At 45.0% G+C, this 22974-nt stretch overlaps 1 protein-coding gene across 1 annotated transcript in view; it reads left to right on the plus strand.

Moving 5' to 3' along the window:
• The window catches only part of dpy19l3 (dpy-19 like C-mannosyltransferase 3), a 46409-nt gene that overhangs the window by 15282 nt on the left and 8153 nt on the right, over positions 1-22974 (plus strand). Inside the window, exons 7-17 of the mRNA XM_071913167.2 lie at positions 2812-2935; positions 3151-3285; positions 3492-3623; positions 4989-5090; positions 6143-6216; positions 7442-7600; positions 10297-10425; positions 13946-14057; positions 14884-14940; positions 15324-15406; positions 22703-22835. Of these exons, the coding sequence (XP_071769268.2) occupies positions 2812-2935; positions 3151-3285; positions 3492-3623; positions 4989-5090; positions 6143-6216; positions 7442-7600; positions 10297-10425; positions 13946-14057; positions 14884-14940; positions 15324-15406; positions 22703-22835 (1240 nt within the window). The remainder of the gene's footprint in view (positions 1-2811; positions 2936-3150; positions 3286-3491; positions 3624-4988; positions 5091-6142; positions 6217-7441; positions 7601-10296; positions 10426-13945; positions 14058-14883; positions 14941-15323; positions 15407-22702; positions 22836-22974) is intronic.

Consider the following 22974-nt stretch of genomic DNA (forward strand, 5'->3'; position numbering starts at 1 on the left):
GTCTCTTCCTAAGCTGTTAAGGACTTGGTCTCTTGTAGAGGGGTAAAGGACTTGGTCTCTTGTAGAGGGATAAAGGACTTGGTCTCTTGTAGAGGGATAAAGGACTCAGTCTCTTGTAGAGGGATAAAGGACTGAGGGGCGAATTCACAAAGAATGGATTGCGGCCGCTAATAGCACCATGAATTGCGTATCATTTGCAACCGCTATTTGCTCCGTCTCAAGGACCGATTCACAAAAGATATTGCGCTAATGATATGCCAGCGCGAACACGCCCATAACCTGTTGCAACTGAGTGCAATTTGCCCCTGTTTTGCGTCTGATTGCAATTGCCAATGTGGCAAAGTATAAACGTTGCCTTTGCGCGAAGAACACAGTAGACAGGACAATGGCAGAGAGAAAGAGAAAAATTAAATTTTTAGACCGCGAGCTGCAAGCCCTGACAGACGAGGTGCAGAGGCATTCCTCAAAACTTCAGGCAAGAAATTTAACCGGGACTGCGAGAAACCATATTTGGGATTTAATATCCCAGTCTGTCAGTGCTGTTGGTGTTTCCAAACGCACCTTCAGACTGCAAAAGAAGATGGCATGATTTGAAGCGGAGAACAAAGGAGAATGTAGGGGAGCTTTATTCATTTATTTTTCATGACACAATTGCATCCTGTCACTGCATCCTTTGTTTGTCATTGCATCTCACTGCATCCCAAAATAAACTAGAAGGGCACTCGCAAGCGCAGACCTCCGCCAAGGCCAATCCAGTCTTCTATGATATGCAAATGTGCAAGCGCAACCAATATACGGATCCGCTCCAAAATTTAATGGGTTCTTCCTTGGCCCATGCTACACCCTTCCACGAAGTTTCATGAAAATCGGGCCAGTAGTTTTTCCGTAATCCTGCTGACAGACAGACAAACACACACAAACGAACGGCACTGAAAACAACCTCCTTGGCGGAGGTAATACTGTAAATGAGTTTGAGCAGAGCTGTCCATGGTGCTGAATCTTTAGGCCAAAATAAGGCCCACTGTGCTGACTAGTGAGATAAGTGAAAATATTTTCAGAGTGAGAAATTGAGTTGTATTGATTGTTTGGTTGTACTGATTTATTTGCTTTCGTTTGTGAAGCAATCTGTGTTAAAGTTCTATAGTAATAATAATAATAATGTCAAAATATTATTACTAATAAGATTGTCTGTATTTACAGACAATCTTATTTTTTAGGTCACACAAAGGTGGAATTGTTGCAGAGACATTTGCAAGGTCAATTCAATTCAATTCTCAGTTAAATCAACAAGTGATAAAGTCTAGGCGTGACACCCCTTATAAATGCGCTTCAGTTACCACCAACTCTCTGAAGACGCTAATAATTTCACTCTAACTGCGTGTGGCAATTAGCGCCGACCTTTGTGAATTGGACTGTTTTTGCAGTGAGGCTCATTTGCATAGAAAGGGGCCAATTTTGCGGCAAATGTATGCATATTACCTAATTTAAATACGTGCAAATAGCACAGGAGCACCGAGACACTATTTGCGTGGCAGCGCAGTTAGCGGGGCATTTCACCCTTTGCGAGTGCTTTGTGAATTAGACGGTTTCTTTTTGTCTTATTTGCACAGGTTTAGCGTCAGCAAAAGCCGCGCAATCCTTTTGTGAATTCGCCCCTGAGTCTCTTGTAGAGGTGTCAAGGACTCAGTCTCTTGTACAGGAGTAAAGGACTCTGTCTCTTGTAAAGGGTTAAAGGACTCTGTCTCTTGTAGAGGGATAAAGGACTGAGTCTCTTGTAGAGGTGTCAAGGACTGAGTCTCTTGTAGAGGTGTCAAGGACTCAGTCTCTTGTAGAGAGGTAAAGGACTCGGTCTCTTGTAGAGGTGTCAAGGACTCAGTCTCTTGTAGAGGGGTGAAGGACTCGGTCTCTTTTAGAGGGATAAAGGACTCAGTCTCTTGTAGAGGGGTAAAGGACTCAGTCTCTTCCTGAGCTGTTAAGGACTCGGTCTCTTGTAGAGGGGTAAAGGACTTGTTCTCTTGTAGAGGGATAAAGGACTCAGTCTCTTGTAGAGGTGTTAATAACTCAGTCTCTTTTAGAGGGTGAAGGCCTGCCAAAATCTTTTCAATCTTTCAAGACTAGAATATCTGTAGTAGTCCATCACTCCTGTAGTGTGTGATGGACAATGACAAATCTCTGACAGACTGGCCATAACCAATGAGAGTTGAACATACACAGGAATAGGAATTAAGCAAGTTGCTGTCTTATCTTATGGTAATGGAAGCAGTGCAAGGCTCTGTAGGTGAAACCCAACAGAGACACTCTGCATATTATGTGATGCTCCTTGTCATTAAATGGGTAATCCCTATCCCTAACTTGATTTCATGTTTGTTTGCCTATACAGCAGACTAGCAGTTTGCCACAGTCTTTCATTTAGTGTGAAATGCTTCCTATTTGGAGCTGCTCAGTGGCCAGTAGGGGACTGTGGTTGTACTGGGCAGCTCCCATATGAGAATATGTGTAACAGTATGAATGTGAAACAGGACATTGCTGAAAAAGAGCGTTAACTTTCCCTGGATAAATAAAGGTATGAAAAGAGAAATATTGAGAGATGAATTTCATTTATCGTGTAAAGACCTGATCACAGTGTTTTGCGTGTTGCTTTTGCCTTGCTGGGCACCTCACGTTTTTTGCTTTCTTGGCGGCTCTTGTTTTTGGAAGAGCACCTTGAGTGTTGAAACTCAAAAAAAAGTTGCACTCAAAGGATCCCAATGTTTCTGTCAGTTTTTTTCTCTACCGTTTTTTTTATTGACTATCCACTCTCCCTCCCTCCAGGGTAGATACCACTCGTGTGGAATTCACCATCTCCCTCAGAGAGAACTGGTCTCTGCCCTTTCTGGCCCTGCAGGTCGCAGCTATCACCTGTTACCTCAGGCCTCAACTCACCGCCATACAGCAGGTACAGACACACACCCACACACACACCCCCCCACACACACACACAACCAAAATCAAAGCTACTGACCATCCTGACACCATTGATTGGCCTTGACTTGACAAACCCAACCTCTGAACAACCAATCAATAATCTACCGCCTTTTTGCATGTCACACCAGCTAACCTGTGTGTGTGTGTGTGTGTGTGTGTGTGTGTGTGCGTGCTTTCCCTCCTCAGAAGGTGATGGTGTGGTTGATGTTTGTGACGACCTTCTGCTTCTGTCTAATGTGGCAGTTCAACCAATTCATCCTACTGGTCCAGGCTCTCATCATATACACCCTGGACTGTCTGGACCTCTTAACAGCTGCACAGGTATGACTGCATGAAAGACCACATGCTCTCATTCTTTATATTGACTGACTGGGTGACTTTAAATGAAATCTCCACGCTCTGAGTTTGTGTATTAAATGATTAAGTGTATCATTATTTTAATGTAATAGAATTCCTTATTACCAAGCCATCCTTTTGAAGTTTCACATGCACTGTGTGTGTGTGTGTGTGTGTGTGTGTGTGTCTAGGTGACCACTCTGTACCTTGTCCAAGTGAGCGGTCTGCTGAGTGTGTGGCTCCTCCAGTTCTGTAACTCCATGATACTGGGCTCGCTGGTCCTCAGCTTCATCGTAGCCGCGCTCTTCATCAAACACTGCCAGGTCGGTGTGTGTGTGTGGGAAAGAGAGAGAGAGAAAGAGAGAGAGAGATAGCAGGACAGTGGATGCCAGTGAGAGATAAAAGAGAATGAAAGTGAGTGTTTGAGAGTTGAAATGTAGGGGAGAGTGAAAGCACAGTCAGATGGTAGACAGTTAGTGAGTGGTAGTTAGCATAACAAGCACACTCACACCCCATCATATGAGTGAGCTAGCCTACATGAAAAACACTACAAAACTCTACTGTAACCTAAAGTGTGGTGTAATAATAAGTGAATATATACAATAAGACAGGACCCCCCCACTGCTACTACTACTACTCCTACTACTGCTGCTGCTGCTGCTGCTGCTACTACTACTGCTAATACGAAAATCAATATATCGGAATACAAAAAAGTGACATTACGTATTGTTGGGGCAGAAAAAAGAATGGTGATATTAGCTCCATGTTATTCTGCTGTAGTAATCACAAATGAGACACTTGAGAATCACAATTTCACAAGCTCTCCATCCAAATTATATTATTTGCACTTTGTAATGACATTTTTAAATTGTTGTTTACATTCTAGCGAGCCAATGCCTTTGCTTGAAAGATTTGTGGCTCAGAAATAAACATAATTCTGCACAGTCAGACTTTGTTGTCATTGAACTTTTATTTATTACATCATATTGTGGCTGTATCAAATCGCGAAGCCCATGTCGTGTATCGAATCATATCATGAGATAAGCATATCATCCCATCCCTATTGTTAGGGTACTGGCAGAAGGGAAACCGAGGCGAGGCGAGGTGTTAACTCTCAATTTTAAAGGAAGTATAAATCATGAGGGGAAGTGGCATGTGCTGCAATCATTGACAATTTCAATGTGTATACTGGAAACACATGCTTTGGCAGGTGTAAATCTAATCCAGCTAAATCACGGGAGCATTTTAATGCCAGGTGGAAAGGAGGCAGAGAGAGAGATGATGAGAAAGATGGAGAGCTACAGAGCAACAGGGAAATGGGGAGGCAGAGAGAGATGCCTGATTGGCATATCTGCGATTTCAATTGTGGAACTGTTTTATATTATTAAAAATATTGGCATTTATGCACCAGATAAGGAAACGTGCATTTTGTAAACCCGCAATTGGCGACATTGTTTTTGATAAACCGTTACCCCATTAAAATAATTGAATTGATAGAGAGTGAAAAGAGAGTGTGTATGCAGGTGAAGCTGTGTGTGTTCGCTCTCTGAATGTTTCTGAATGTAAAATTGCATTGGCAGTATTTTTGATGTGTTGACGCCGCTCTGGTAAAGCCAGACATGATGAGACGATTACCTATCCCGTCCGTCGATCTGATCCACGTCTCTTGTTGCTCTCTGCTCGTCCAGTCTGGCCTGAAGACAGGGAGTCTGGTGGTTCGCCTGGGGAAACTGCTCCTCCACACCGTCCTCGTTCTCCTGCTCACCGTCACCATCAACTACCTGGCCAAGGTACTCCTCCTTCTCTCGTCTCTCTTCTCTCCTTCATTTTTCTTTCCTCTCCTTTCCTCCCTTTTTCTCTCTCATCTCCTCTCCTCTCCTCCCCTTTTTTTCCTCTCCTCTCCTCCTTCCCCCTCACCCCTGCCTTCCCCTCCCCCTCCTCCTCCTCCTCCTCCTCCTCCTCCTCCTCCCTCCTCTCCTTCCTCTGCCTTCCTTCCCCTCTCTTCCTCCCCCTCCTCTGCCCTCCTTCCCTTCTTCTCCTCCTCCTCCTTCTCCTCCCCTTCCTCTGCCCTCCTTCCCTTCTTCTCCTCCTCCTCCTCCTCCTCCTCCTCCTCCTCCCTCCTCCCCTTCCTCTGCCTTCCTTCCCCTCTCTTCCTCCCCCTCCTCTGCCCTCCTTCTCTTCTTCTCCTCCTCCTCCTTCTCCTCCCCTTCCTCTGCCCTCCTCCTCCTCCTCCTCGTCCTCCCCTTCCTCTGCCCTCCTTCCCCTCTCTTCCTCCCCTTCCTCTGCCCTCCTTCCCTTCTTCTCCTCCTCCTCCTCCTCCCTCCTCCCCTTCCTCTGCCTTCCTTCCCCTCTCTTCCTCCCCCTCCTCTGCCCTCCTTCCCTTCTTCTCCTCCTCCTCCTTCTCCTCCCCTTCCTCTGCCCTCCTCCTCCTCCTCCTCGTCCTCCCCTTCCTCTGCCCTCCTTCCCCTCTCTTCCGCCCCTTCCTCTGCCCTCCTTCCCTTCTTCTCCTCCTCCTCCTCCTCCTCCTCCTCCCTTTCCCCTCTCTCTATCTGAATCTAGTGAGCTTACCATATGATCTCGTCCTGGTTTATTTACTTATTTATACATCTCAGCATGCTGATCTTTAGCCTGACAAGATGACCTTATCAGTGTGTGTGTGTGTGTGTGTGTGTGTGTGTGTGTGTGTATAGCACATGCAAATGCAGTCTTAGACTCTGTAAGTGCATAAACGTGAGTTTCCTGCATTGTTCTCATTGTTCTGTGTGTGTGTGTGTGTGTGTGTGTGTGTGTTTGTGTGTGTGTGTGTGTGTATGCCTGCGCGCGTGCATTTGTGTATTTACAGAAAGCGCTTCAGCTCAGATCAGATGAGCACATCTTTAAATTCATCAAGTCTAAATTTGGCTTGGGGCCGACGAGGTACGAACACACACACACACACACACACACACACACACACACACACACAGAGTACCACTACCCCACTGCACACATGCATACACACTTCTCGACTCGCTGCAGCCTGTCTGTATTATTCACTAAGTGCCAGCGTTGTAGCACCTGGAGTGTTAGTGTGTGTGAATAATAGATGGCGGGGTAATGCTAGCAGACCTCCCATCGATCAGATACTGCGAGCGCTGAACAGCTCAGCCACTGGATAGCTGCTCCGGGGTGGCAGATAACACGGCTCACAACCCAACGCCACACAACTGGCCTTTCAATTATTCAGCAGGCTCTGGAAAATGCAATGCTTACACTATGTGCTGTCCCCGCCTCTCTCTCTCTCTCTCTCTCTCTCTCTCTCTCTCTCTGTCTCTCTCTGTTTCTGTTTCTCTGACTCAGTGAGACTTACTTTCTGCTTGTGGACTGTGGTGTTTTGCGATATTTCAATTCTCAGTTCAGTTACTCTATCGGCACAAAATGTGCATTTTCAAAACACACGCACATACAACAGGTCTTTACAAGCATGCCATATTGAGATGATTCATTATGTTTGGTTGGAAAACATTTGCTATACAATAGTAGACGTATCTGGTTCTCTCTCTTTGTCTCAGTCTGTTACTCTCTGTCTCTTTATCCCTAAAGTAGTAATCAGCCACATTTTCATATAAATACTGTATATGCCCATTTTGCTACTCTCTATCTTTGATTGCTATAACACAATAGTGATTCAACCTATATCCAGTTCATGAAAGCTTTTCCATTGTCTGTTCTAAACACCTGGTGTCTGATAGGTCTTTCCTGGGAAAAATCCTCTGCTGCAAAGGAAGTGATGCATTTTATATTTCCGGTTTGTTTGGAATAAACAGAAGAACTGGGTAGTTAGCATGAGCAGTGATAGCCACCATGGCTGAACAGACAAAGAAAAGAGAAACTCAAACTGCATCAACAGAAAATCTAAGCTCTGCCCACACTGTTTGATTGACAGGTTTGACAGCATTGAGTGCTTGGCACCAAAGATGGAGACAAATAAAAACAAAACACAGAACTTTCCACTTTAACCTGGCTAGTGACTGCTCTCTTTGACCACCCTGTCATCCTCCTTTCATTTATCTCTCTCTCTTCCTCCCTCCCTCCCTCTTGTTCCATCACCCCCTTTCTCTACCTCCCTCCCTCTTGCTCCCTCTCTCCTCCCCTCCTGCAGGGATTTTGATGCCAGTCTGTATTTGTGTGAAGAGGCCTTCGGCCTGCTGCCTCTGGACACGTTGGAGCGGCTGGCCGGCACCCTGCTGCTGTACCCCTACATCTTCACGCTGCTGTTGCTCACCGGCACGCTAGCAGCGGTGGCCCTGCAGAACCTGAGGTAGGTGGTGGAGGGGGGGGAGGTAAAGTTAGAGGGAGGAAGAGTGGGGAGGGAGTGGGGGCAGGGAGGCAGGCGATATCCTGATGTCATCGCATACCTGAGTATTTGAAAATGTTCAGGGTATCATTCCGCACCGTGATATTATTTGCGTTCCGTTTTCTTTTAAAATACCACATTGGGCTTGTTATTTATTAACTTGTGAATGACAGAGCCACTTGTAGCTGCGGCTGGAAGGCAAACTGCACTGTTAGGCAAGTGCCAGCTAACTTGGAAGCAACCTCTCTGAAGGGAAGATGAGGGGAAATGAAAAAGAGAAATGCTACTGCAGCTGTTTGGCAGATCTTCTGGTTCAAGTTGATATTGGAAAGCCAGCTGATTTGGATGGAAGTTGTGGGCAAGATTTCAATGAAAAAACATTTTAGCAAAGGATGGAAATACAGCGATCAAATGTAGAAGTCCAGAGTCGCAGTAAAATAATTCTGCAAAAGCCACTGCGTCAGTATGTGCTGAAGCAATTTAACACAGCTTAATCCTGACAAAGTCAACCTGCTTGTCCTTTTTTTGCACAGAAACCTGGAGGAATAGTTATTGGATATCGTTAGGATTTTAGGATCCATAGTGATACCACTATCAATACTGCTTATCGATGCCGATATGGAGTGTGACTGTGTGGTAGTGATCCTGTGTAATGCTTGTCCACCCATCACTAGTTATCACCCTTGATACATTTGTGGTTTTAGATATGATGTTTTTCTTTTTGCCCTTAAGCAGGTATCAAGGTGTTTGCTTATCCCTACTCTTACAAAATGATTGCTGGCATCATTGTATTATAATTTACCATGGATTATTACTGTTCAGGAACCAGTACCTTATCAGCACTGGTTCTCAATACCCAGCCATATTAGACTGTTTTTCTGTTGGAGTTGTAATACTACTCGATTGAAGCCGGACCTATTTCCTTCTCACATTGTAAAGAGAGCAAATTCTGTGAACCTTATTTCTATGTGATGCCAGCGATCTTGTTGTTATCCAAGTTTATTTTAGCCGACTTGATCCACTAAACATTTAGGATTTAAAACTATTTCTGTTGTGTGTAGCAGGAATTTAGCATCTACAATGATATAAACAAGGCGTTATGACCGACTCGCATCCCTGGGATATTGTTTTCACAATACTGAATCGTATATCCCGGCAAAATATGGAGACAGTATTGTGACCTGAAAAAACACTGCTATTGCCCAACATAAGGTAGGGTGGGAAGAAATGCATCCCTACATCCTCTGATTGGCGGCACTGAGGGGAATACTGGCACTGAGGTAGGATCTGGGTGGGAGGGGGTGAAGGAGGGAGGGGAGGTAGAGGAAGGTAAATCAATGGCGGTACACAGACAGGAGGGGGAATTGTTTTAATTGCCTTTTTTTAACGAACAGCAATAATATCGCAATATAGTGATAATAGTATTGCAATATTTTTGCTGGTCAGCATCGCAATATTAAATACATTTTGGATATCACCCAAGCCTAATTAGTAGTGCTGACTGGCACTGGTGGTTCTGCATAGCCTGAGGTAGTATGGAGGACGGGAAGAGGGGTGAGGAGGAATGGCAGCAAAGGAGGGTGGGAGGGAAGTGTTGTCAGTTGCATTATGTTTAACCATGGATCTATTCATATTTATATCCTATTTCTTTGCTGTATCCTAATCTCTGCTGCTGAAATGACCCAATATCCCCACAGGAATCATTAAAGTTCCATCTAATCTCAGTTTTGCCCGGTGACCCCAAACTATCGGTCTAAGAGTTTACTCTTCAGCAAAGGTGATGGCTCAGATCGGTACTTTGTATCAGCCGATATTTAACATGAATCCCTCAAACTTGGCGGTGAACAAGGGGTGCCGGTGCATCCTCATTGGGGTAAGTTGGTGAGATGGGAGGAGGTGGCGAAGCATAGATGAATGGAGGAGTTCTGGCGGACAGCGAGGGAGTAGAAGTGAGGCTGGCCGTCAGGAGGCAGACAGTCCAATCACAGCGGTGGTCCCCCCCCCCCCCCCCGTCGCTGTGGATTCAGTTAAGTCATCGTTGATTCATGCTCCGAGACAGAGCATATTCTACCAGCTGCCTCTCATAGCTTCGTATGCCTGTGGCGCAAGGTGAGGGCCACAGTGAACTAATCGCATTAGCATACCTACTCGCCCTTCGCCGTCGGAGTGCCGGAATACTAACCTCATGGAACAAAGGGCTATTTGCCAATTCAGGAATTAATTTAATCCAATTCACTCCACCTCACGTAGAAGGCAGAGTTAGATTGGATTTGTATTCAAATCGAAGCCAGTGTCCGTCTGATGCAGGTGGGAGGCCAGATAGTGAGAGGTACATCTTTGCCCTCAGGCCCTCTTTTGTGTGTGTGTGTGTGTGTGTGTGTGTGTGTGTGTGTGTGTGTCTGCAGACAGAAGCACTCGTGGGTGTGCATCTTTACATGTCGGCCTGTGCGCAAACATCATTTGTCATCATCCGCTCATTTCGCATTATACACCCGCTAACCTTTCGAGAGACTAAGCGAACAGCTACTGAAATCTGAATAATCAGAATAATACCAATGCCACCCACCTACCCTTCTGCCTCTCTTCACGTCCGTCTGGCTGCAGTGTTTTATGCATTGATGTTTCCTTCCATCTCTCCGTTCCCTTTTGTTTCTCAGCAGGCCGAAAGGAGGGTCAGCGGAGGAGAGAAAAGGAGGAGGAGAGGGGCGGGCGATGGCTCTGCGTCCAGATGTGGCCTATAATCTGTTGCACACGCTGTTCTACGGCCTCCTGGCTTTCAGCACTATGAGGTGAGCTCACACACACACACACGCGCGCACACACATGTAAATGCAGGCACACGCACACACAGATACTTGCATGCACACACACACTCCCAAGCAGTCACATGGGCCCAATTTCAAAAACAGACCCTTCAAACCTACTTTGCCACTTGACGGCTTGATTGTGTGTGCTTGTGAGCAGATGCTGAAATCAAAGTGCATCTCCGTCGCTCGTCGCCAAGTGTTTGAATGGTCCACTTGACCCTCGATCAGCCCTTCATACCAAGCACCATCCTACGGCCCCTTAGTCACTTAGCTAGCAACATCCCAGCAGCCACCGTCACCTAGCAACACCACTCGGAGGATGGCAAGAAAGAAAGGAACATTTTATGATCACAAACATGATATTGTGGCATAAAAATTCCACACAAGTAGACGCACATCTGATAATTAATTGTCTGAACACCATTGTGTGTCTAATACCCTGATGAAGGCTCGCCAGTTAAAGGCTTTTTAACTTTCAAACCCACTTGAGTCCGTGGACATGGGATGTTTTTTTATGCCTAGAACGCATTTGTGGTCGTAACACTTCCGTTCATTCTTTCCGGTACCATTCCTGGCCTCCAAAAGCACCTATGGTTGTTTAGGCATACATGATGCCAAATCTCTGTTTAAACAAAATACAAGAAGCACTTTTCCGTGTTCATGCCAAGTGGCCACTGGATCAGGTGTCCAATCAGAGTATTTTTTTTTTTTTTTTTTTTTATTAGACCACACTCACAAACACTCACACATACCCCTTACAAAAAAATCCTGTGGTAAAATACCAGAGCTTCTGTGGCGCTAGTGCTACTGTTCCTGTACTAGTGCCACAGAAGTCCTGGTTTTGTAAGACAAGTGCCACTCACCATGCCAGGTGGTATACAGCACTGTTGGTGTGCAAGGCTTCATTATAAGCTCTACAATGTCACACAACTTGAGAAATTAGACCTGGGACATGCAAAAATTTCCTTCCCATTCTGCATCTGTAAACTGAAGCATAACCACCCTCTCCTGCCAGTCCTGACTCCCAGCTTCCATCCATAATTGTTGGGTATTCTCTGCTAGGATCATCAGTAAATTTCCAGGGCTGAGTGCATTTCCAGCTGCAACTATAGCCTGGCACCCTTGACGTCCGTGATTCATTATTGTGGAAAGTATAATTGCCTGTAAAATCAGGTTGTCAGGAGTGTCGAGAAAATCGTACAGATTACTCTTAGGATCACCATTCCTTTCCCCTGAAGTAGAAGAAACCTACTATTGCTCAGTCAGAGGGGGGGAATATTCCTGTTAACTGGTTTATTCATAGCAACAGGGAGACTTAATCGCAGGGTATCAAAGGTTCATGCAAATAGCTTAACTTGAGTAAGATCTTAGCCTGAGTATGGCCAATAGTCTGGTTACTCTGTGCTCCACAGTGATCCTGTTTCTTGTGGTTATCTGAGTTTTGTGTGTGTTGTTGGGACAATTTACCATATGATGTGTGTGTTTTTTTTGTGCCTAGGGACTTCACCAGTCTGTTGGCATTACTGTAAGGAGTCTGGTATTCCTGATGTACTTGGGTACATTTTCCTGAGGTACTTGGGTACATTTTTCCTGAGGTACTTGGGTACATTTTCCTGAGGTACTTGGATACATTTTTCCTGAGGTACTTGGGTATGTTCTCCTGAGGTACTTGGATACATTTTTCCTGAGGTACTTGGGTACGTTCTCCTGAGGTACTTTGGTGCATTTTCCTGAGGTACTTGGGTATGTTCTCCTGAGGTACTTGGAAAGATTTTCCTGAGGTATTAGGGTACATTTTCCTCAGGTACTCGGATACATTTTCCTGAGGTACTCGGGTACATTTTCCTGAGGTACTTAGGTACATTTTCCTGAGGTACTTGGATACAGTTTCCTGAGGTACTTGGGTACATTTTCCTGAGGTACTTGGATACAGTTTCCTGAGGTACTTGGGTGTGTTTTCCTGAGGTACTTGGGTACATTTTCCTCAGGTACTTGGGTACATTTTCCTGAGGTACTTGGGTACATTTTCCTCAGGTACTTGGATACAGTTTCCTGAGGTACTTGGGTGTGTTTTCCTGAGGTACTTGGATACAGTTTCCTGAGGTACTTGGGTGTATTTTCCTGAGGTAGGCTACTTGGGTAAATGTCCTTGAGGTACTCGGAAATGTTGTTGTGGTATTCTTATGATACTCGATTTAGGTATCACAGTACAACCAAATTCTGTGGAGCTGTACCATAAGGCTTGTGGTATGTTACTATAACATGATGTTTGATAATGTCTGTAGTACATTACCACAGGATTTGGAATTGCTCAAATCCCAAAACTTTGCAACAGGAAGAAATCTAAAACAGCATGATATATGGTACATTCCTTTTACAGTTTGAAATTAAAGCAGTAACTGCATTCACAAAAAGAAAAAGTTTGAATGCTTTTAATGCACGGCAGGAGTCAGGTAGTGCAAAAAGCGACACATTTCATTTCAGCACTTTCTCTAAAATGCTGATGAAGAGCGAAAGGCCAAAAGTGCCGAAAGGCATTCATTTCTGTCAGGCTGCTCCTGTGCATTAAAAAGCATTGAGATTTATTTCTTTACGGCTGCATTTCTTCTTCACTATGCACATGTACACGCATGCCCGCAAACACACACACACACCCACACATACACAGAAACACACAGACACACACACACACATTCACACAGACACACACACACACACACACACACACACACATTCACACAGACACACACACACACACATTCACACATGGCTGCCACTCGTACAATGATGTTATCTCTTTAGACTGCAGGGGACACAGCCTTCTCTCTCTCTCTCTCTCTCACTCTCTCTCTCTCTCTCTCTCTTATCACTCCATCTCTCTGCCTGTCAACATTTTTCTTGCTCATTTTATTCTCTCGTTTCTTTCTGCTGATTATTCCTGTCTGCTTAATCTTTGCATTTTGCCATTTCATTTGTTCCGCACTCTGATTAATGTGCTTTGGATGGGAACTTTGATGGTAATGCCATGTTTCAGAGCACTGAGTGAAGTTTAACCACACTGTAACCATTCCAGTAAGTCTTCCAATAAACACTCGGTACTATCACTGTTTATGTTTCAATTCAACATGCATTACTGGCATGAAAGAACATCTGAAAGCCAAAGCATCCAAATAAAAGGTCAACATTTTTTACCTAGAATCCGTTTCCTTCCTTTTATCAGTGAGTGTGTGTTTAAGTGCCTCCACAGTGGAGGATGCGGGTTTCTGCATATTCAGCCCCCCCCACTATCCACACACACACACACACACACATCACACCGTCACGTACCCATCAGCAGAACATTCATTTAGGTTAGTTCACTGAGACAGTCAATTTATATTGAGTGGAAACTTAAGCAGGTGGAACATTTTGAAAAATTAGTATACACAACGAGACCTGATCTCTCTCTCTCTTTCTTTCTCTCGCTCTCTCCCTCTCTCCCTCTCTCCCTGTCTCTAACCAGGATGAAATACATCTGGACAGGTCACATGTGTGCGGTTGCGGCCTATGGCGTGTGCGGGACGGAGTTGTGGACTCTCGTTCTCAACACTCTCCGCTGCAACAGTAAAAATCTGGTACCAGCACACAACACTCTGCACTCTATAGCTTTGTTATGATTCCACACATACAGTTAAGTGTGTGACTGCATAGACTTCTGTTAAAGGCTTCATCTACTCTATAATGTGTAAATAAGCGTTACATTTGAAATGCATCAACTACCTGTAGTTTTTGTCGTTTTCTCTCGGCTTCTCTTACCTTTGAGTTTTCTGCATGCATTTCAAATAATGGACCAGGTGCGTAAAGATGGCGGCTCGCTGGACCGACTGTCTTTTCAGTTTTCCCTGTCCAGTTGAGGCAGTAGGACGGCCTAGCGGTTAGTGAGACCGTCCCGTTACTGGAGGGTGATAGGTTCTGTCCCCGTGACAACCAATGCGTGTCTATCAGCAGCCATGCATCCTGCTGAAGTGTCTTTGAGCAAGACACCTACCCGCTGTCTCACTGTAAGCCGATCTGGATAAGAGCGTCCCCCTCCTCCTCCTCTCTGCCCAAACTGGTTACACCGGATGCTCGAACCACGGTGCCACCATCTTTACACACTTGGTCTGTCACTGTGATTTGAATGGGGGCGTCTGAATCCACACTTTGGACTGTGAAATCATTGCTGCCGAGGCCACTAGGTGTCAGTATGGTCATAACTTGACAGCAGCGTGCATCAGATAAGAAACGGTACCTCCAAGCATTCTGCTCCGTCTGTCTGTTATCTCCATCTGTCTTCCTCTAAAGTGTCTGTCGTCCTCTCGGGGTCCGTGTCTGTTTCTCTCTTCCGCCGTCTATGTCTCTCACCCCTATGATTATATCCTTTCATCTCATTATAGCTGTTTTCTCTCTCCCATTTTGCAGATAAGGCTTGTCAGATATGCAGTTCCACTGGCGATGATTGGTTGCCTGTATTACAAGGTATGCCATTTGCTTGGTGGTTTATGTTCATCACTGTATTGTCGGTCTCATTACGGAGCCCAGCCAATTTGTGCGAGCCGCGTGCAACGCTATGAAAAAAAGGCAGTTGTGGAAATCTGGTTGTGGAAAATGAGATCAGGCAATGGGATCATAACGGGATGCGGAAATGATCGTTTCGCTTTTATTTATTTTGCTGTTTGAGGAGTCCAAATGGTTTATTTGTCATGCACACTGTTATCTTCACTTCAGTAATTAGATGTTATTTAAGATATATCAGTTGCTTTGATATTGTGCTTTACAACCCTAACGACCACTAACGGCTCCATTCGCCTCTCTCTCTCTCCCTCTCTCTCTCTCCCTCCCTCCCTTCCCTCTCCCTCCAGTTCTGGCCCAAGCTGATGGAGGAGGTATCAGAACTGCGAGAGTTTTATGATCCAGACACGGTGGAGCTCATGACCTGGATCAGGTACATGCACAGACACACACACACACACACACATTCACACATACACTCACACCCACGCTCGCACATCTGCACCGCTCACACACCCAGAGCGCACGTCAAATCGAAGCAAATCTGATTAGCTTGTTTCCACAGATCAAGTTTCCCTTCGCCTGATGCCCTTGATTGGTGTGTGGGTGTGTGTCTGTGCGCGTGTATACATGTGTATCGACGCTTGTTTTGCGGGGGAGTCTGGCTGATGACTGATGAGAGCCGATGGGCCTCCATGAATAAGACATGGGTGTGCTGGAGAGGACCCAGCTGTTGGCAGCGCTCTATCCCACCTCGGGGCCTCCGTGCCCGGGCTTTTTATCAAGACCATCAGCCTGATGGGATGTGAGACGGAGCCATGATTTGGCGTGGCTCCTTACTGTGGCCACTGTGTGTGTGCTTTTCTGTTTGCACATCAGTATGTGTCGGTCACTTTTTTTTCTTTTTTCTGTCACTGTCGCAGTTTCAAAATCCTAAAAATTGCAAGTAGTATTTAGTGTTTCCCCAGAATTTTATTCTTGTTAGGGAGGAAGGGAGATTAAGGTCTTCCCATAGACAACCAGTGTAGTATTTATCAATTCTACAATAAATATGTAATCAATAAAACTGCATCATATTCATCATATCAGAGGTGGATGACACTGACTGGACCAGACCTGATTTTTAATAAAAGGCCAATATCGGTCTAATCCTATTAGAGACATAGTGAGATGGTGCAGAGAGAGGGAGAGAGAGATGGATAGCAAGAGAGGAGAGGTTGGGATTTTGAGTGTGTGAGAGAGAGTGTGTGTGTGTGAGAGAGTGTGCGTGTGTGTATATAAAGATGACACGGGTTCCCTTCCCTCCGGGGCTAATCCCATTAGGCTATGAGGATTAGGGGCTGCCTAGAGTTACCTTGGTTGGGGCTGAGAGTGGGGCGGAGCGCTAAGCTTCTTGCTGCTGCGCTAATTACATTCCAGATGAAAGCGTTAAAGGGGTGGGGGGGGGGGGGGGGGGGGGGGGGGGGGGGGACACGTTGTGCCAGACTCCATAGCCGGCTGAGGCTGAGGCGATCTTGGTTTATTGGGAAAGATCACGGGAGATTTCCGAAACGGTGGCATAATGAGGGGCAGAGAAAAGAGAAGTGCGTGCATACTGAACAGAGTGTGTTTCTGGGTCGTCTGGCGTATTTACATGAGCTGTCGGGGGCTTCATACCTCCACTGGTAATTCTCGCTGAAAGGGACGGGGCATATGCATGAATGTGCGAGTGCAGAGGAAAAGATTTGATACGGGCCGCTGTTGAGATCACAGCGAACACACAAATAAACATGCAGGATGTTTTACATGTGTTCCTGTACTGACATTCTTATGAGGATCGAACGTCCTCACAAGGATATAAGATGAGGAAAAGTGAGGATATTTTAGCCAATCCTTCCTTCTACAAGGGGCTAGATTGGGTTAGAATTAGGATTAGGTTAGGGTAAGGTTTAAGACAGAGATGCACTGGAAGCGTCAGATGCCTTTTCAAATGCACCAATTCTTTTCAATGGCCAAACATCACTCAAGGTATCCAGTTGAGTTGCTCTGAACTTGGATGGATTTTGGGAGTCTCAGCAGAGACCAGCACAGATGTTTTTTGTGATTTCTGGAGCCGCAGTGCAAAAGGAAATAGGAATATAGGATTATGACATTTTTTAAGAAGGTGATATTCTCAACTTTATAAGATTATTAGATAGGTATGTCCATGTTATGATACATCATTTTGGATGCAGTTCTAATTCTCATTCATATATTACAAGACGTTGTATTTGTAAGTTTGTAAAGTTGTATTCCCAGTCAAAAACAGGACAGTGAACCAATGTCTATTCAATTCTGTTGAGACGGACAAGTCATACATTTAGAAAGACAATCTGCCGTTCACAGCTATTGTTGCCCAAGTGCTGAAGACCTCCAATATGGCCGCCAGAGGGTGCATCAAATCACATATAAGCACTCTATTAGGTACTTATTATTCATATATTATTTGGTATTTCTGTTATGTTTTCCACCGCCTGTATCTCTGTGATGTGTTAAGGTTAGGGTTAACGGTTATGGCATGAATGTAGTCAATGAAGGACCCTCACAAGTGTAGTAAAACAGAAGTGTGTGTGTGTGTGTGTTAACCCAGATGGCTGAAGGGACTATCGCAATTCTCCAGGCGATCATTCATGACCCTGGAAAAAAACTAAGGTCTTAGGTTAATATGATAATGACCAATAGAGATTTGTCTGTACTTTTAGAAGCCAAAAAAAAAACCAAGAGTCTCCACTTCATGGCAGCAGCGGGGGCTCCGTGGCTCGGCTGTAGGCTGATACTCTGTTCTAAATGGCCGGTCGATAAATCAATAGCAGTGCCTGGTCGTTTTACTGCCTCTAACTCTGAGTTATAGTTGTGAGTGTGCAGTTTTTAAAGTCGCAACTAGTATTTCTGTCTGGCCCACAATGTGCCGCTCTGTCCTCGCTCTCCTTCTGTCTGTTCCCGTGTCTCTCCTCCACCCACAGTTCTCCTTTCAAATTCAAATTGGCTTGATTGGCGTGATAGGAAACATGCCTCTGCTGCCAGCAGTGTGGTATCAATTGAGGTGATATATTAAAATAAAATAATTGATGACTACTAGTGATTCTAATATTCTTTCTCTCTCTTTTTCCCTCTCCCTTTCTGTCTCTCTCTCTCCCCGTTTCTTTGACTTGCTTTCTTATTGTGTTTCTGTCATCTGTCTTTTTCACTTCTCTCTCTCTGACTTGATTTGTCTCTCTTACTCTCTCTCCCTGTCTGTTTTTTAACCTCACTTGCTCTCTCTCTCTCTCTCTCTCTCTCTCTCTCTCTCTCTCTCTCTATTTCTATCTCTCTCTTAGACTTGTTTTGTCTCTCTTATTCTTTGCTTGTCTGTCTGTCTCAATCTCTCTCTCTCTCTCTCTCTCTCTCCCTCTCCATCTATTTCTGTATCTCTCTCTTAGACTTGCTTTGTCTCTCTCATGCTCTCTCGCTCTGTTTTCCTGACTTGATTTGTCTCTCTTACTCTTTGTTTGTCTGTCTGTCTCAATCTCTCTCTCTCTCTCTCTTTCTTTGAGGCTCGACCATCAACCAAGACAGTTCTTATAATTGGACACATTGTCTTGTAACTTGCATTCATTTCGTAACCTGCTTTGTTTGCGGGGTTAACACTTTGTTTTGATGCTCACTGAACTCTGCCGTGACGCCTTGTTATTTATTTTGTTGCATAATTAAGACAAATGAACTTTTCTTTTTCCTTTCTCTTTTTTTACACCTAGGGAAATGTCTTGCCAGTGTTCATTTCTGTTTCAATCCTTCAGCAAAAGATCTTTTTTCTCCCTCTGCCGAGCTGCATTGTCTACCTTTTTTTTTTTTTTTTACATCTAGTGTCTCGCTCTCTCGCTCCATTAATTGTCTTCCTGTCAGCCTGCTCCTCGTCGTCTTTTAAATTGTCTAAATTAGCAGCATTTGGCCTCATCCTTAAATGGGGAAAGTGCAGTTCTGCGTGTATGTGCGAGTGTGTGTGTGTGTGTGTGTGTGTGTGTCTTCCTCTGCATCCTACCCTATCTCATCCACAGGCAGTTTGGAGAGAGAGTGAGACAGAGTGAGACAGAGAGAGACAGAGAGACAGAGAGAGATGTCCTTGATTGAACTACACACCTCAATCAGGGAAGACACTATAAGAAAGCCTATAGAGCTGCACAGTGACATTTAAACCAACACTCCCGATCACTTTCACTCTGTCACTTTATCAATCATTGTCATCATCTCCACTCCCCTCAATACTGTGTGTGTGTGTGTGTGTCTTCCTCAACTCTTTGTACAGGTGAGGTGGACAAAGTAACAGAAAATAAGCTGTGTAGAAATGGCTAAATATATAACAAACAGAATTGATTGTTGTGGTGTGGCTGTAGGTCAATTCAGTAATGTTCTCAGTAAAAGTGAATAGTGTGATAAGGTAGATTTGTTTCCAAGTTGAACTTACTGTGACACAGTAAACGGTCTTGTCTTTAGCCCTTGTCTCTACTCCAATACACTCAGCTCAGTTAGCGGCACGAGGCAACTTTGCATGTCGGCGGCTCCAAATGGCAGCGAGAGGTAACTGTTTGTAATCTTGTAAAGTGATGTCAGTAAGCTGATCTGAGTGTATTTGCACATAAAAGTCTTGCCTAGCGCAGCTTTAACCCCAACAAACAGCTGGTTTTCGGTCTTGTTAGCTAGCTAACTAGCCACCAGGCTAATTTAGGTGGTTCAAATGGTTTCTTTCTGTCGATAGTTGTGTTCTATTTGGATAGGAACTATTTTTTCGCAAAGACGCACTACCTTCTAAGCAGGTGTAAGCTCCACGAGAGCCAGAAGAATCCAAAACTAAGACAGAAAGCTCAGTTTTTTACAATTTTTTCAAGATAACATACTGACTGATTATACTGTGAGCGTTGTGTTTTGCAACACAACGTCTATCACAGTTTTCAAAGTCGCGTATGCCCCTAGGTTTCTATTGCAGCAGAGTGACGGGCAGGCGGCTAGCGAAGTTATGGTTTCTACTAATAGGGATCATGACGGAAAACATGTTATTGGGGACCAGGGTTCAAAATACCAAACTATTCCTTTAACATGTAATTGTTAGCCACTACTAACACTAGCTTTGACTAGATACCTTAGCTAATGTGCAATGTTAGCTGACCAGATACTATGGTTAGCTAGCTAACAAGCTGACATCTAAACACTAAATCAGTCAGATGGATCAGTGATGGAATGATCAGTTCCCAGTCAAAAACAGATGCTCACAGCTGTTGTTGCTGAAGGAGTGCTGAAGTGGCCTCCAATATGGCTGCCAGAGGGTATGTTAAATCACTTATAAGCCCTCCATTAGGTACTTATTATTCATATATTATTAAGTATTTAAGCCTGTATCTCTTTTTCTTTCTGTCATGTGTTTCTTGCATTATGACAAGTGGGCCAACAGGTGTCCTAATGCATTTCACTGTTCCTATATGCCACCAACCGCACACACAGACACACACACGAAAAGGACCGATACGCCAATATCAGCATCAAGCCACCATCTTGAGTCCTCCCTCGCCCCTCCATACGCTACTATTAATGTCATTATTCCATTTTTATAATGTCAGTGGGGCGCGCGCCTGTGCCTCCTGGCATTTACATATCGGAATATAAACGTGAAATTAAATGTAAATCAGCTTGGAGGGGACGGAAGATGCTGGCTGGGATGCAGGGAGCGATTAAACTCACACATCCACCGAGAGAGAGCGAGAGAGAGAGAGAGAGAGAGAGAGAGAGAGAGAAGAGAGGGAGGAGTGGAAATGACCCACTTCTGCTGCGGGTCAGAAGGCCGAGACGTCGGCCCACACACGAGCGCGTATAAATACACATACTCATACGTACACAGCATGCGTACATGTGCGCATCGACCGGGGCATACGCATATTTGCACATGCATGATTTGTTTTGGAACACACAGTCAAAGCTTGCCCACACACACACACACACACACACACACACACACACACATACATGTACACACACGGGTGAGGCTGGGGGTTGGAGGGACTAGCGATCATTATGCCAGTGGCTAATGTTCCGTGTCCAGCCGCCCTGCTGAGTGGTCCCTGGAACACCTTATTACTGAGGCATGCATGTGCGCACACACACACACACACACACACACGTACCTATGCTCAGTTTCCCTGTCTAATTGAACTATAACAAGAGCAAGGGATTAGCATTAATAATACTGGTACAGTGTGGGTGTATTTGTATGTTAGGGTTCGACTGATATGGGTTTTGAAGGTTATTTTTGAGTTGAAGCTTCTGATATCATGCTGATTTTCATTCTCTGTAAATGTTATTGTTTTCATGCCCAGAAACGTGTAAATATTGAGTGTTTTCCCCCTGAATTATATTCGTATCAGGGTGGAAAAGCCTCTGAAACTGCATTTAAACCATCATGGGACACTAAAACTCTCCACTGAAACCCAGACTAATGACATTCTTTTAGGGTCAGCAGCTCTATGAGGCAGGTTTCACAGACTTGAGTAAAATCCTCCCACACCACGCTGGAATGATTTCTCCGATCAGCCATTTGCTCTAAAAACAATAAAAATATATTCGCCGGCCGCGGCCAGGGAGGAGCCTCCATCGTACTGAAGGGTGGAGAGACTTGACTGGTAGATATATCGGTGTGTGTGACCCTACTTTGTTTGCGGGTGTAGGATATGAAACCCGAGTGTCGAACGCAGTCGCGCAATCAAGCTTTGTCAGGCCTGGAAATAGCGTTCGATAGCGCTGTCCTCTGAGTTTAGATTAAAAATGCCCCCTAGGCTGACATCACAGGCTAGAGGTGTGTGAGCGTGTGTGTGTGTGTGTCTTCATAGCTAGAGGGCCCCTTTTCTTAATAGAGGCCAGCTAAGGTCAGGATTCGTTAATAAGTGACACACACCTGCATTTGCACTCGCACACACCACGTGGTCACACCTTGTTAACACCCAGAAACCCCCTCAAGGTTCGCTGAGCTGCAAACCGCACATCTTTCACCACCTCTTTGTGATTTAACGTGTCTGTGTAGAAGAGTGAGAATGTTTTTTATACTTTTTTTGTCTCGTCCCGTTGTCCTTGAAGTCGCGCGTCTGAAAGAAACATTCAGACGGCATCAATGCGTCCCAATTATTGCGACGAACGCGGAAAGCGAAAGTATGCGCGCTGAATGGCAAAACGGGAAAATAAACCGCGGCGGAAAAAAACTCAATCAAACTCTTTTAATGCACCTGTGAATACCTTCCAAACTTTTTTCAGTCTCCTTCGCAAAATGTTGAATGTGTTTGCACTGGTGGATTTTTTTTCGTGCTCACTGACGCTTTAAGCTCTCAAACATAGCATGTACAAGTTCAGCTTTGTTTTGTTGTCAGCCTGAGTGGATGCAAGGCAGGTTTCGCCTACTTCAACCTCAAGTAGTAAATGAGCATTGTGAATATGGCATGCAGGGACGCGATTGTTGGAACATTCTTGTCGACACGTGATTAAAAGCAACTGCATTTTATACTGTGCAAGGTACATACTGCGATGCACTTCCAAAATTCCTACTATACGTAAGCGCTGGCCTTGCTTTTTAGTGTATTTCAAGAATCCATATATTCGACCTCCATTGCCCAGGCTTTTGAATAAGGTGTTCCCTCTCTTTCTCTCTCTCTCTCTCTCTCTCTCTCTCGCTCTCTCTCTGTGTCTTTTTTCCCCTCAGCTCAAAGACCCCAAAGCGGGCTGTGTTCGCAGGCAGCATGCAGCTTCTGGCCGGCATCAAGCTGTCCACAGGCAGAGTCCTCACCAACCACCCCCATTACGAAGACCGGGACCTGCGAGAAAGGACCAGACAGGTACCGTAGGCGACGCTATACCGCCCAAACACATACAGTGGGGGGTGGACAAACTCACGGAAACACAACTTCACAACAAAAAGGACTCTGAAGTAAATACATCGCAGTTACAATGGCTGCTACACAGGTCAGTCATATT

Source organism: Centroberyx gerrardi, chromosome 1, assembly GCF_048128805.1.
Source record: "Centroberyx gerrardi isolate f3 chromosome 1, fCenGer3.hap1.cur.20231027, whole genome shotgun sequence".
NCBI classification, from domain to species: Eukaryota; Metazoa; Chordata; class Actinopteri; order Beryciformes; family Berycidae; genus Centroberyx; species Centroberyx gerrardi.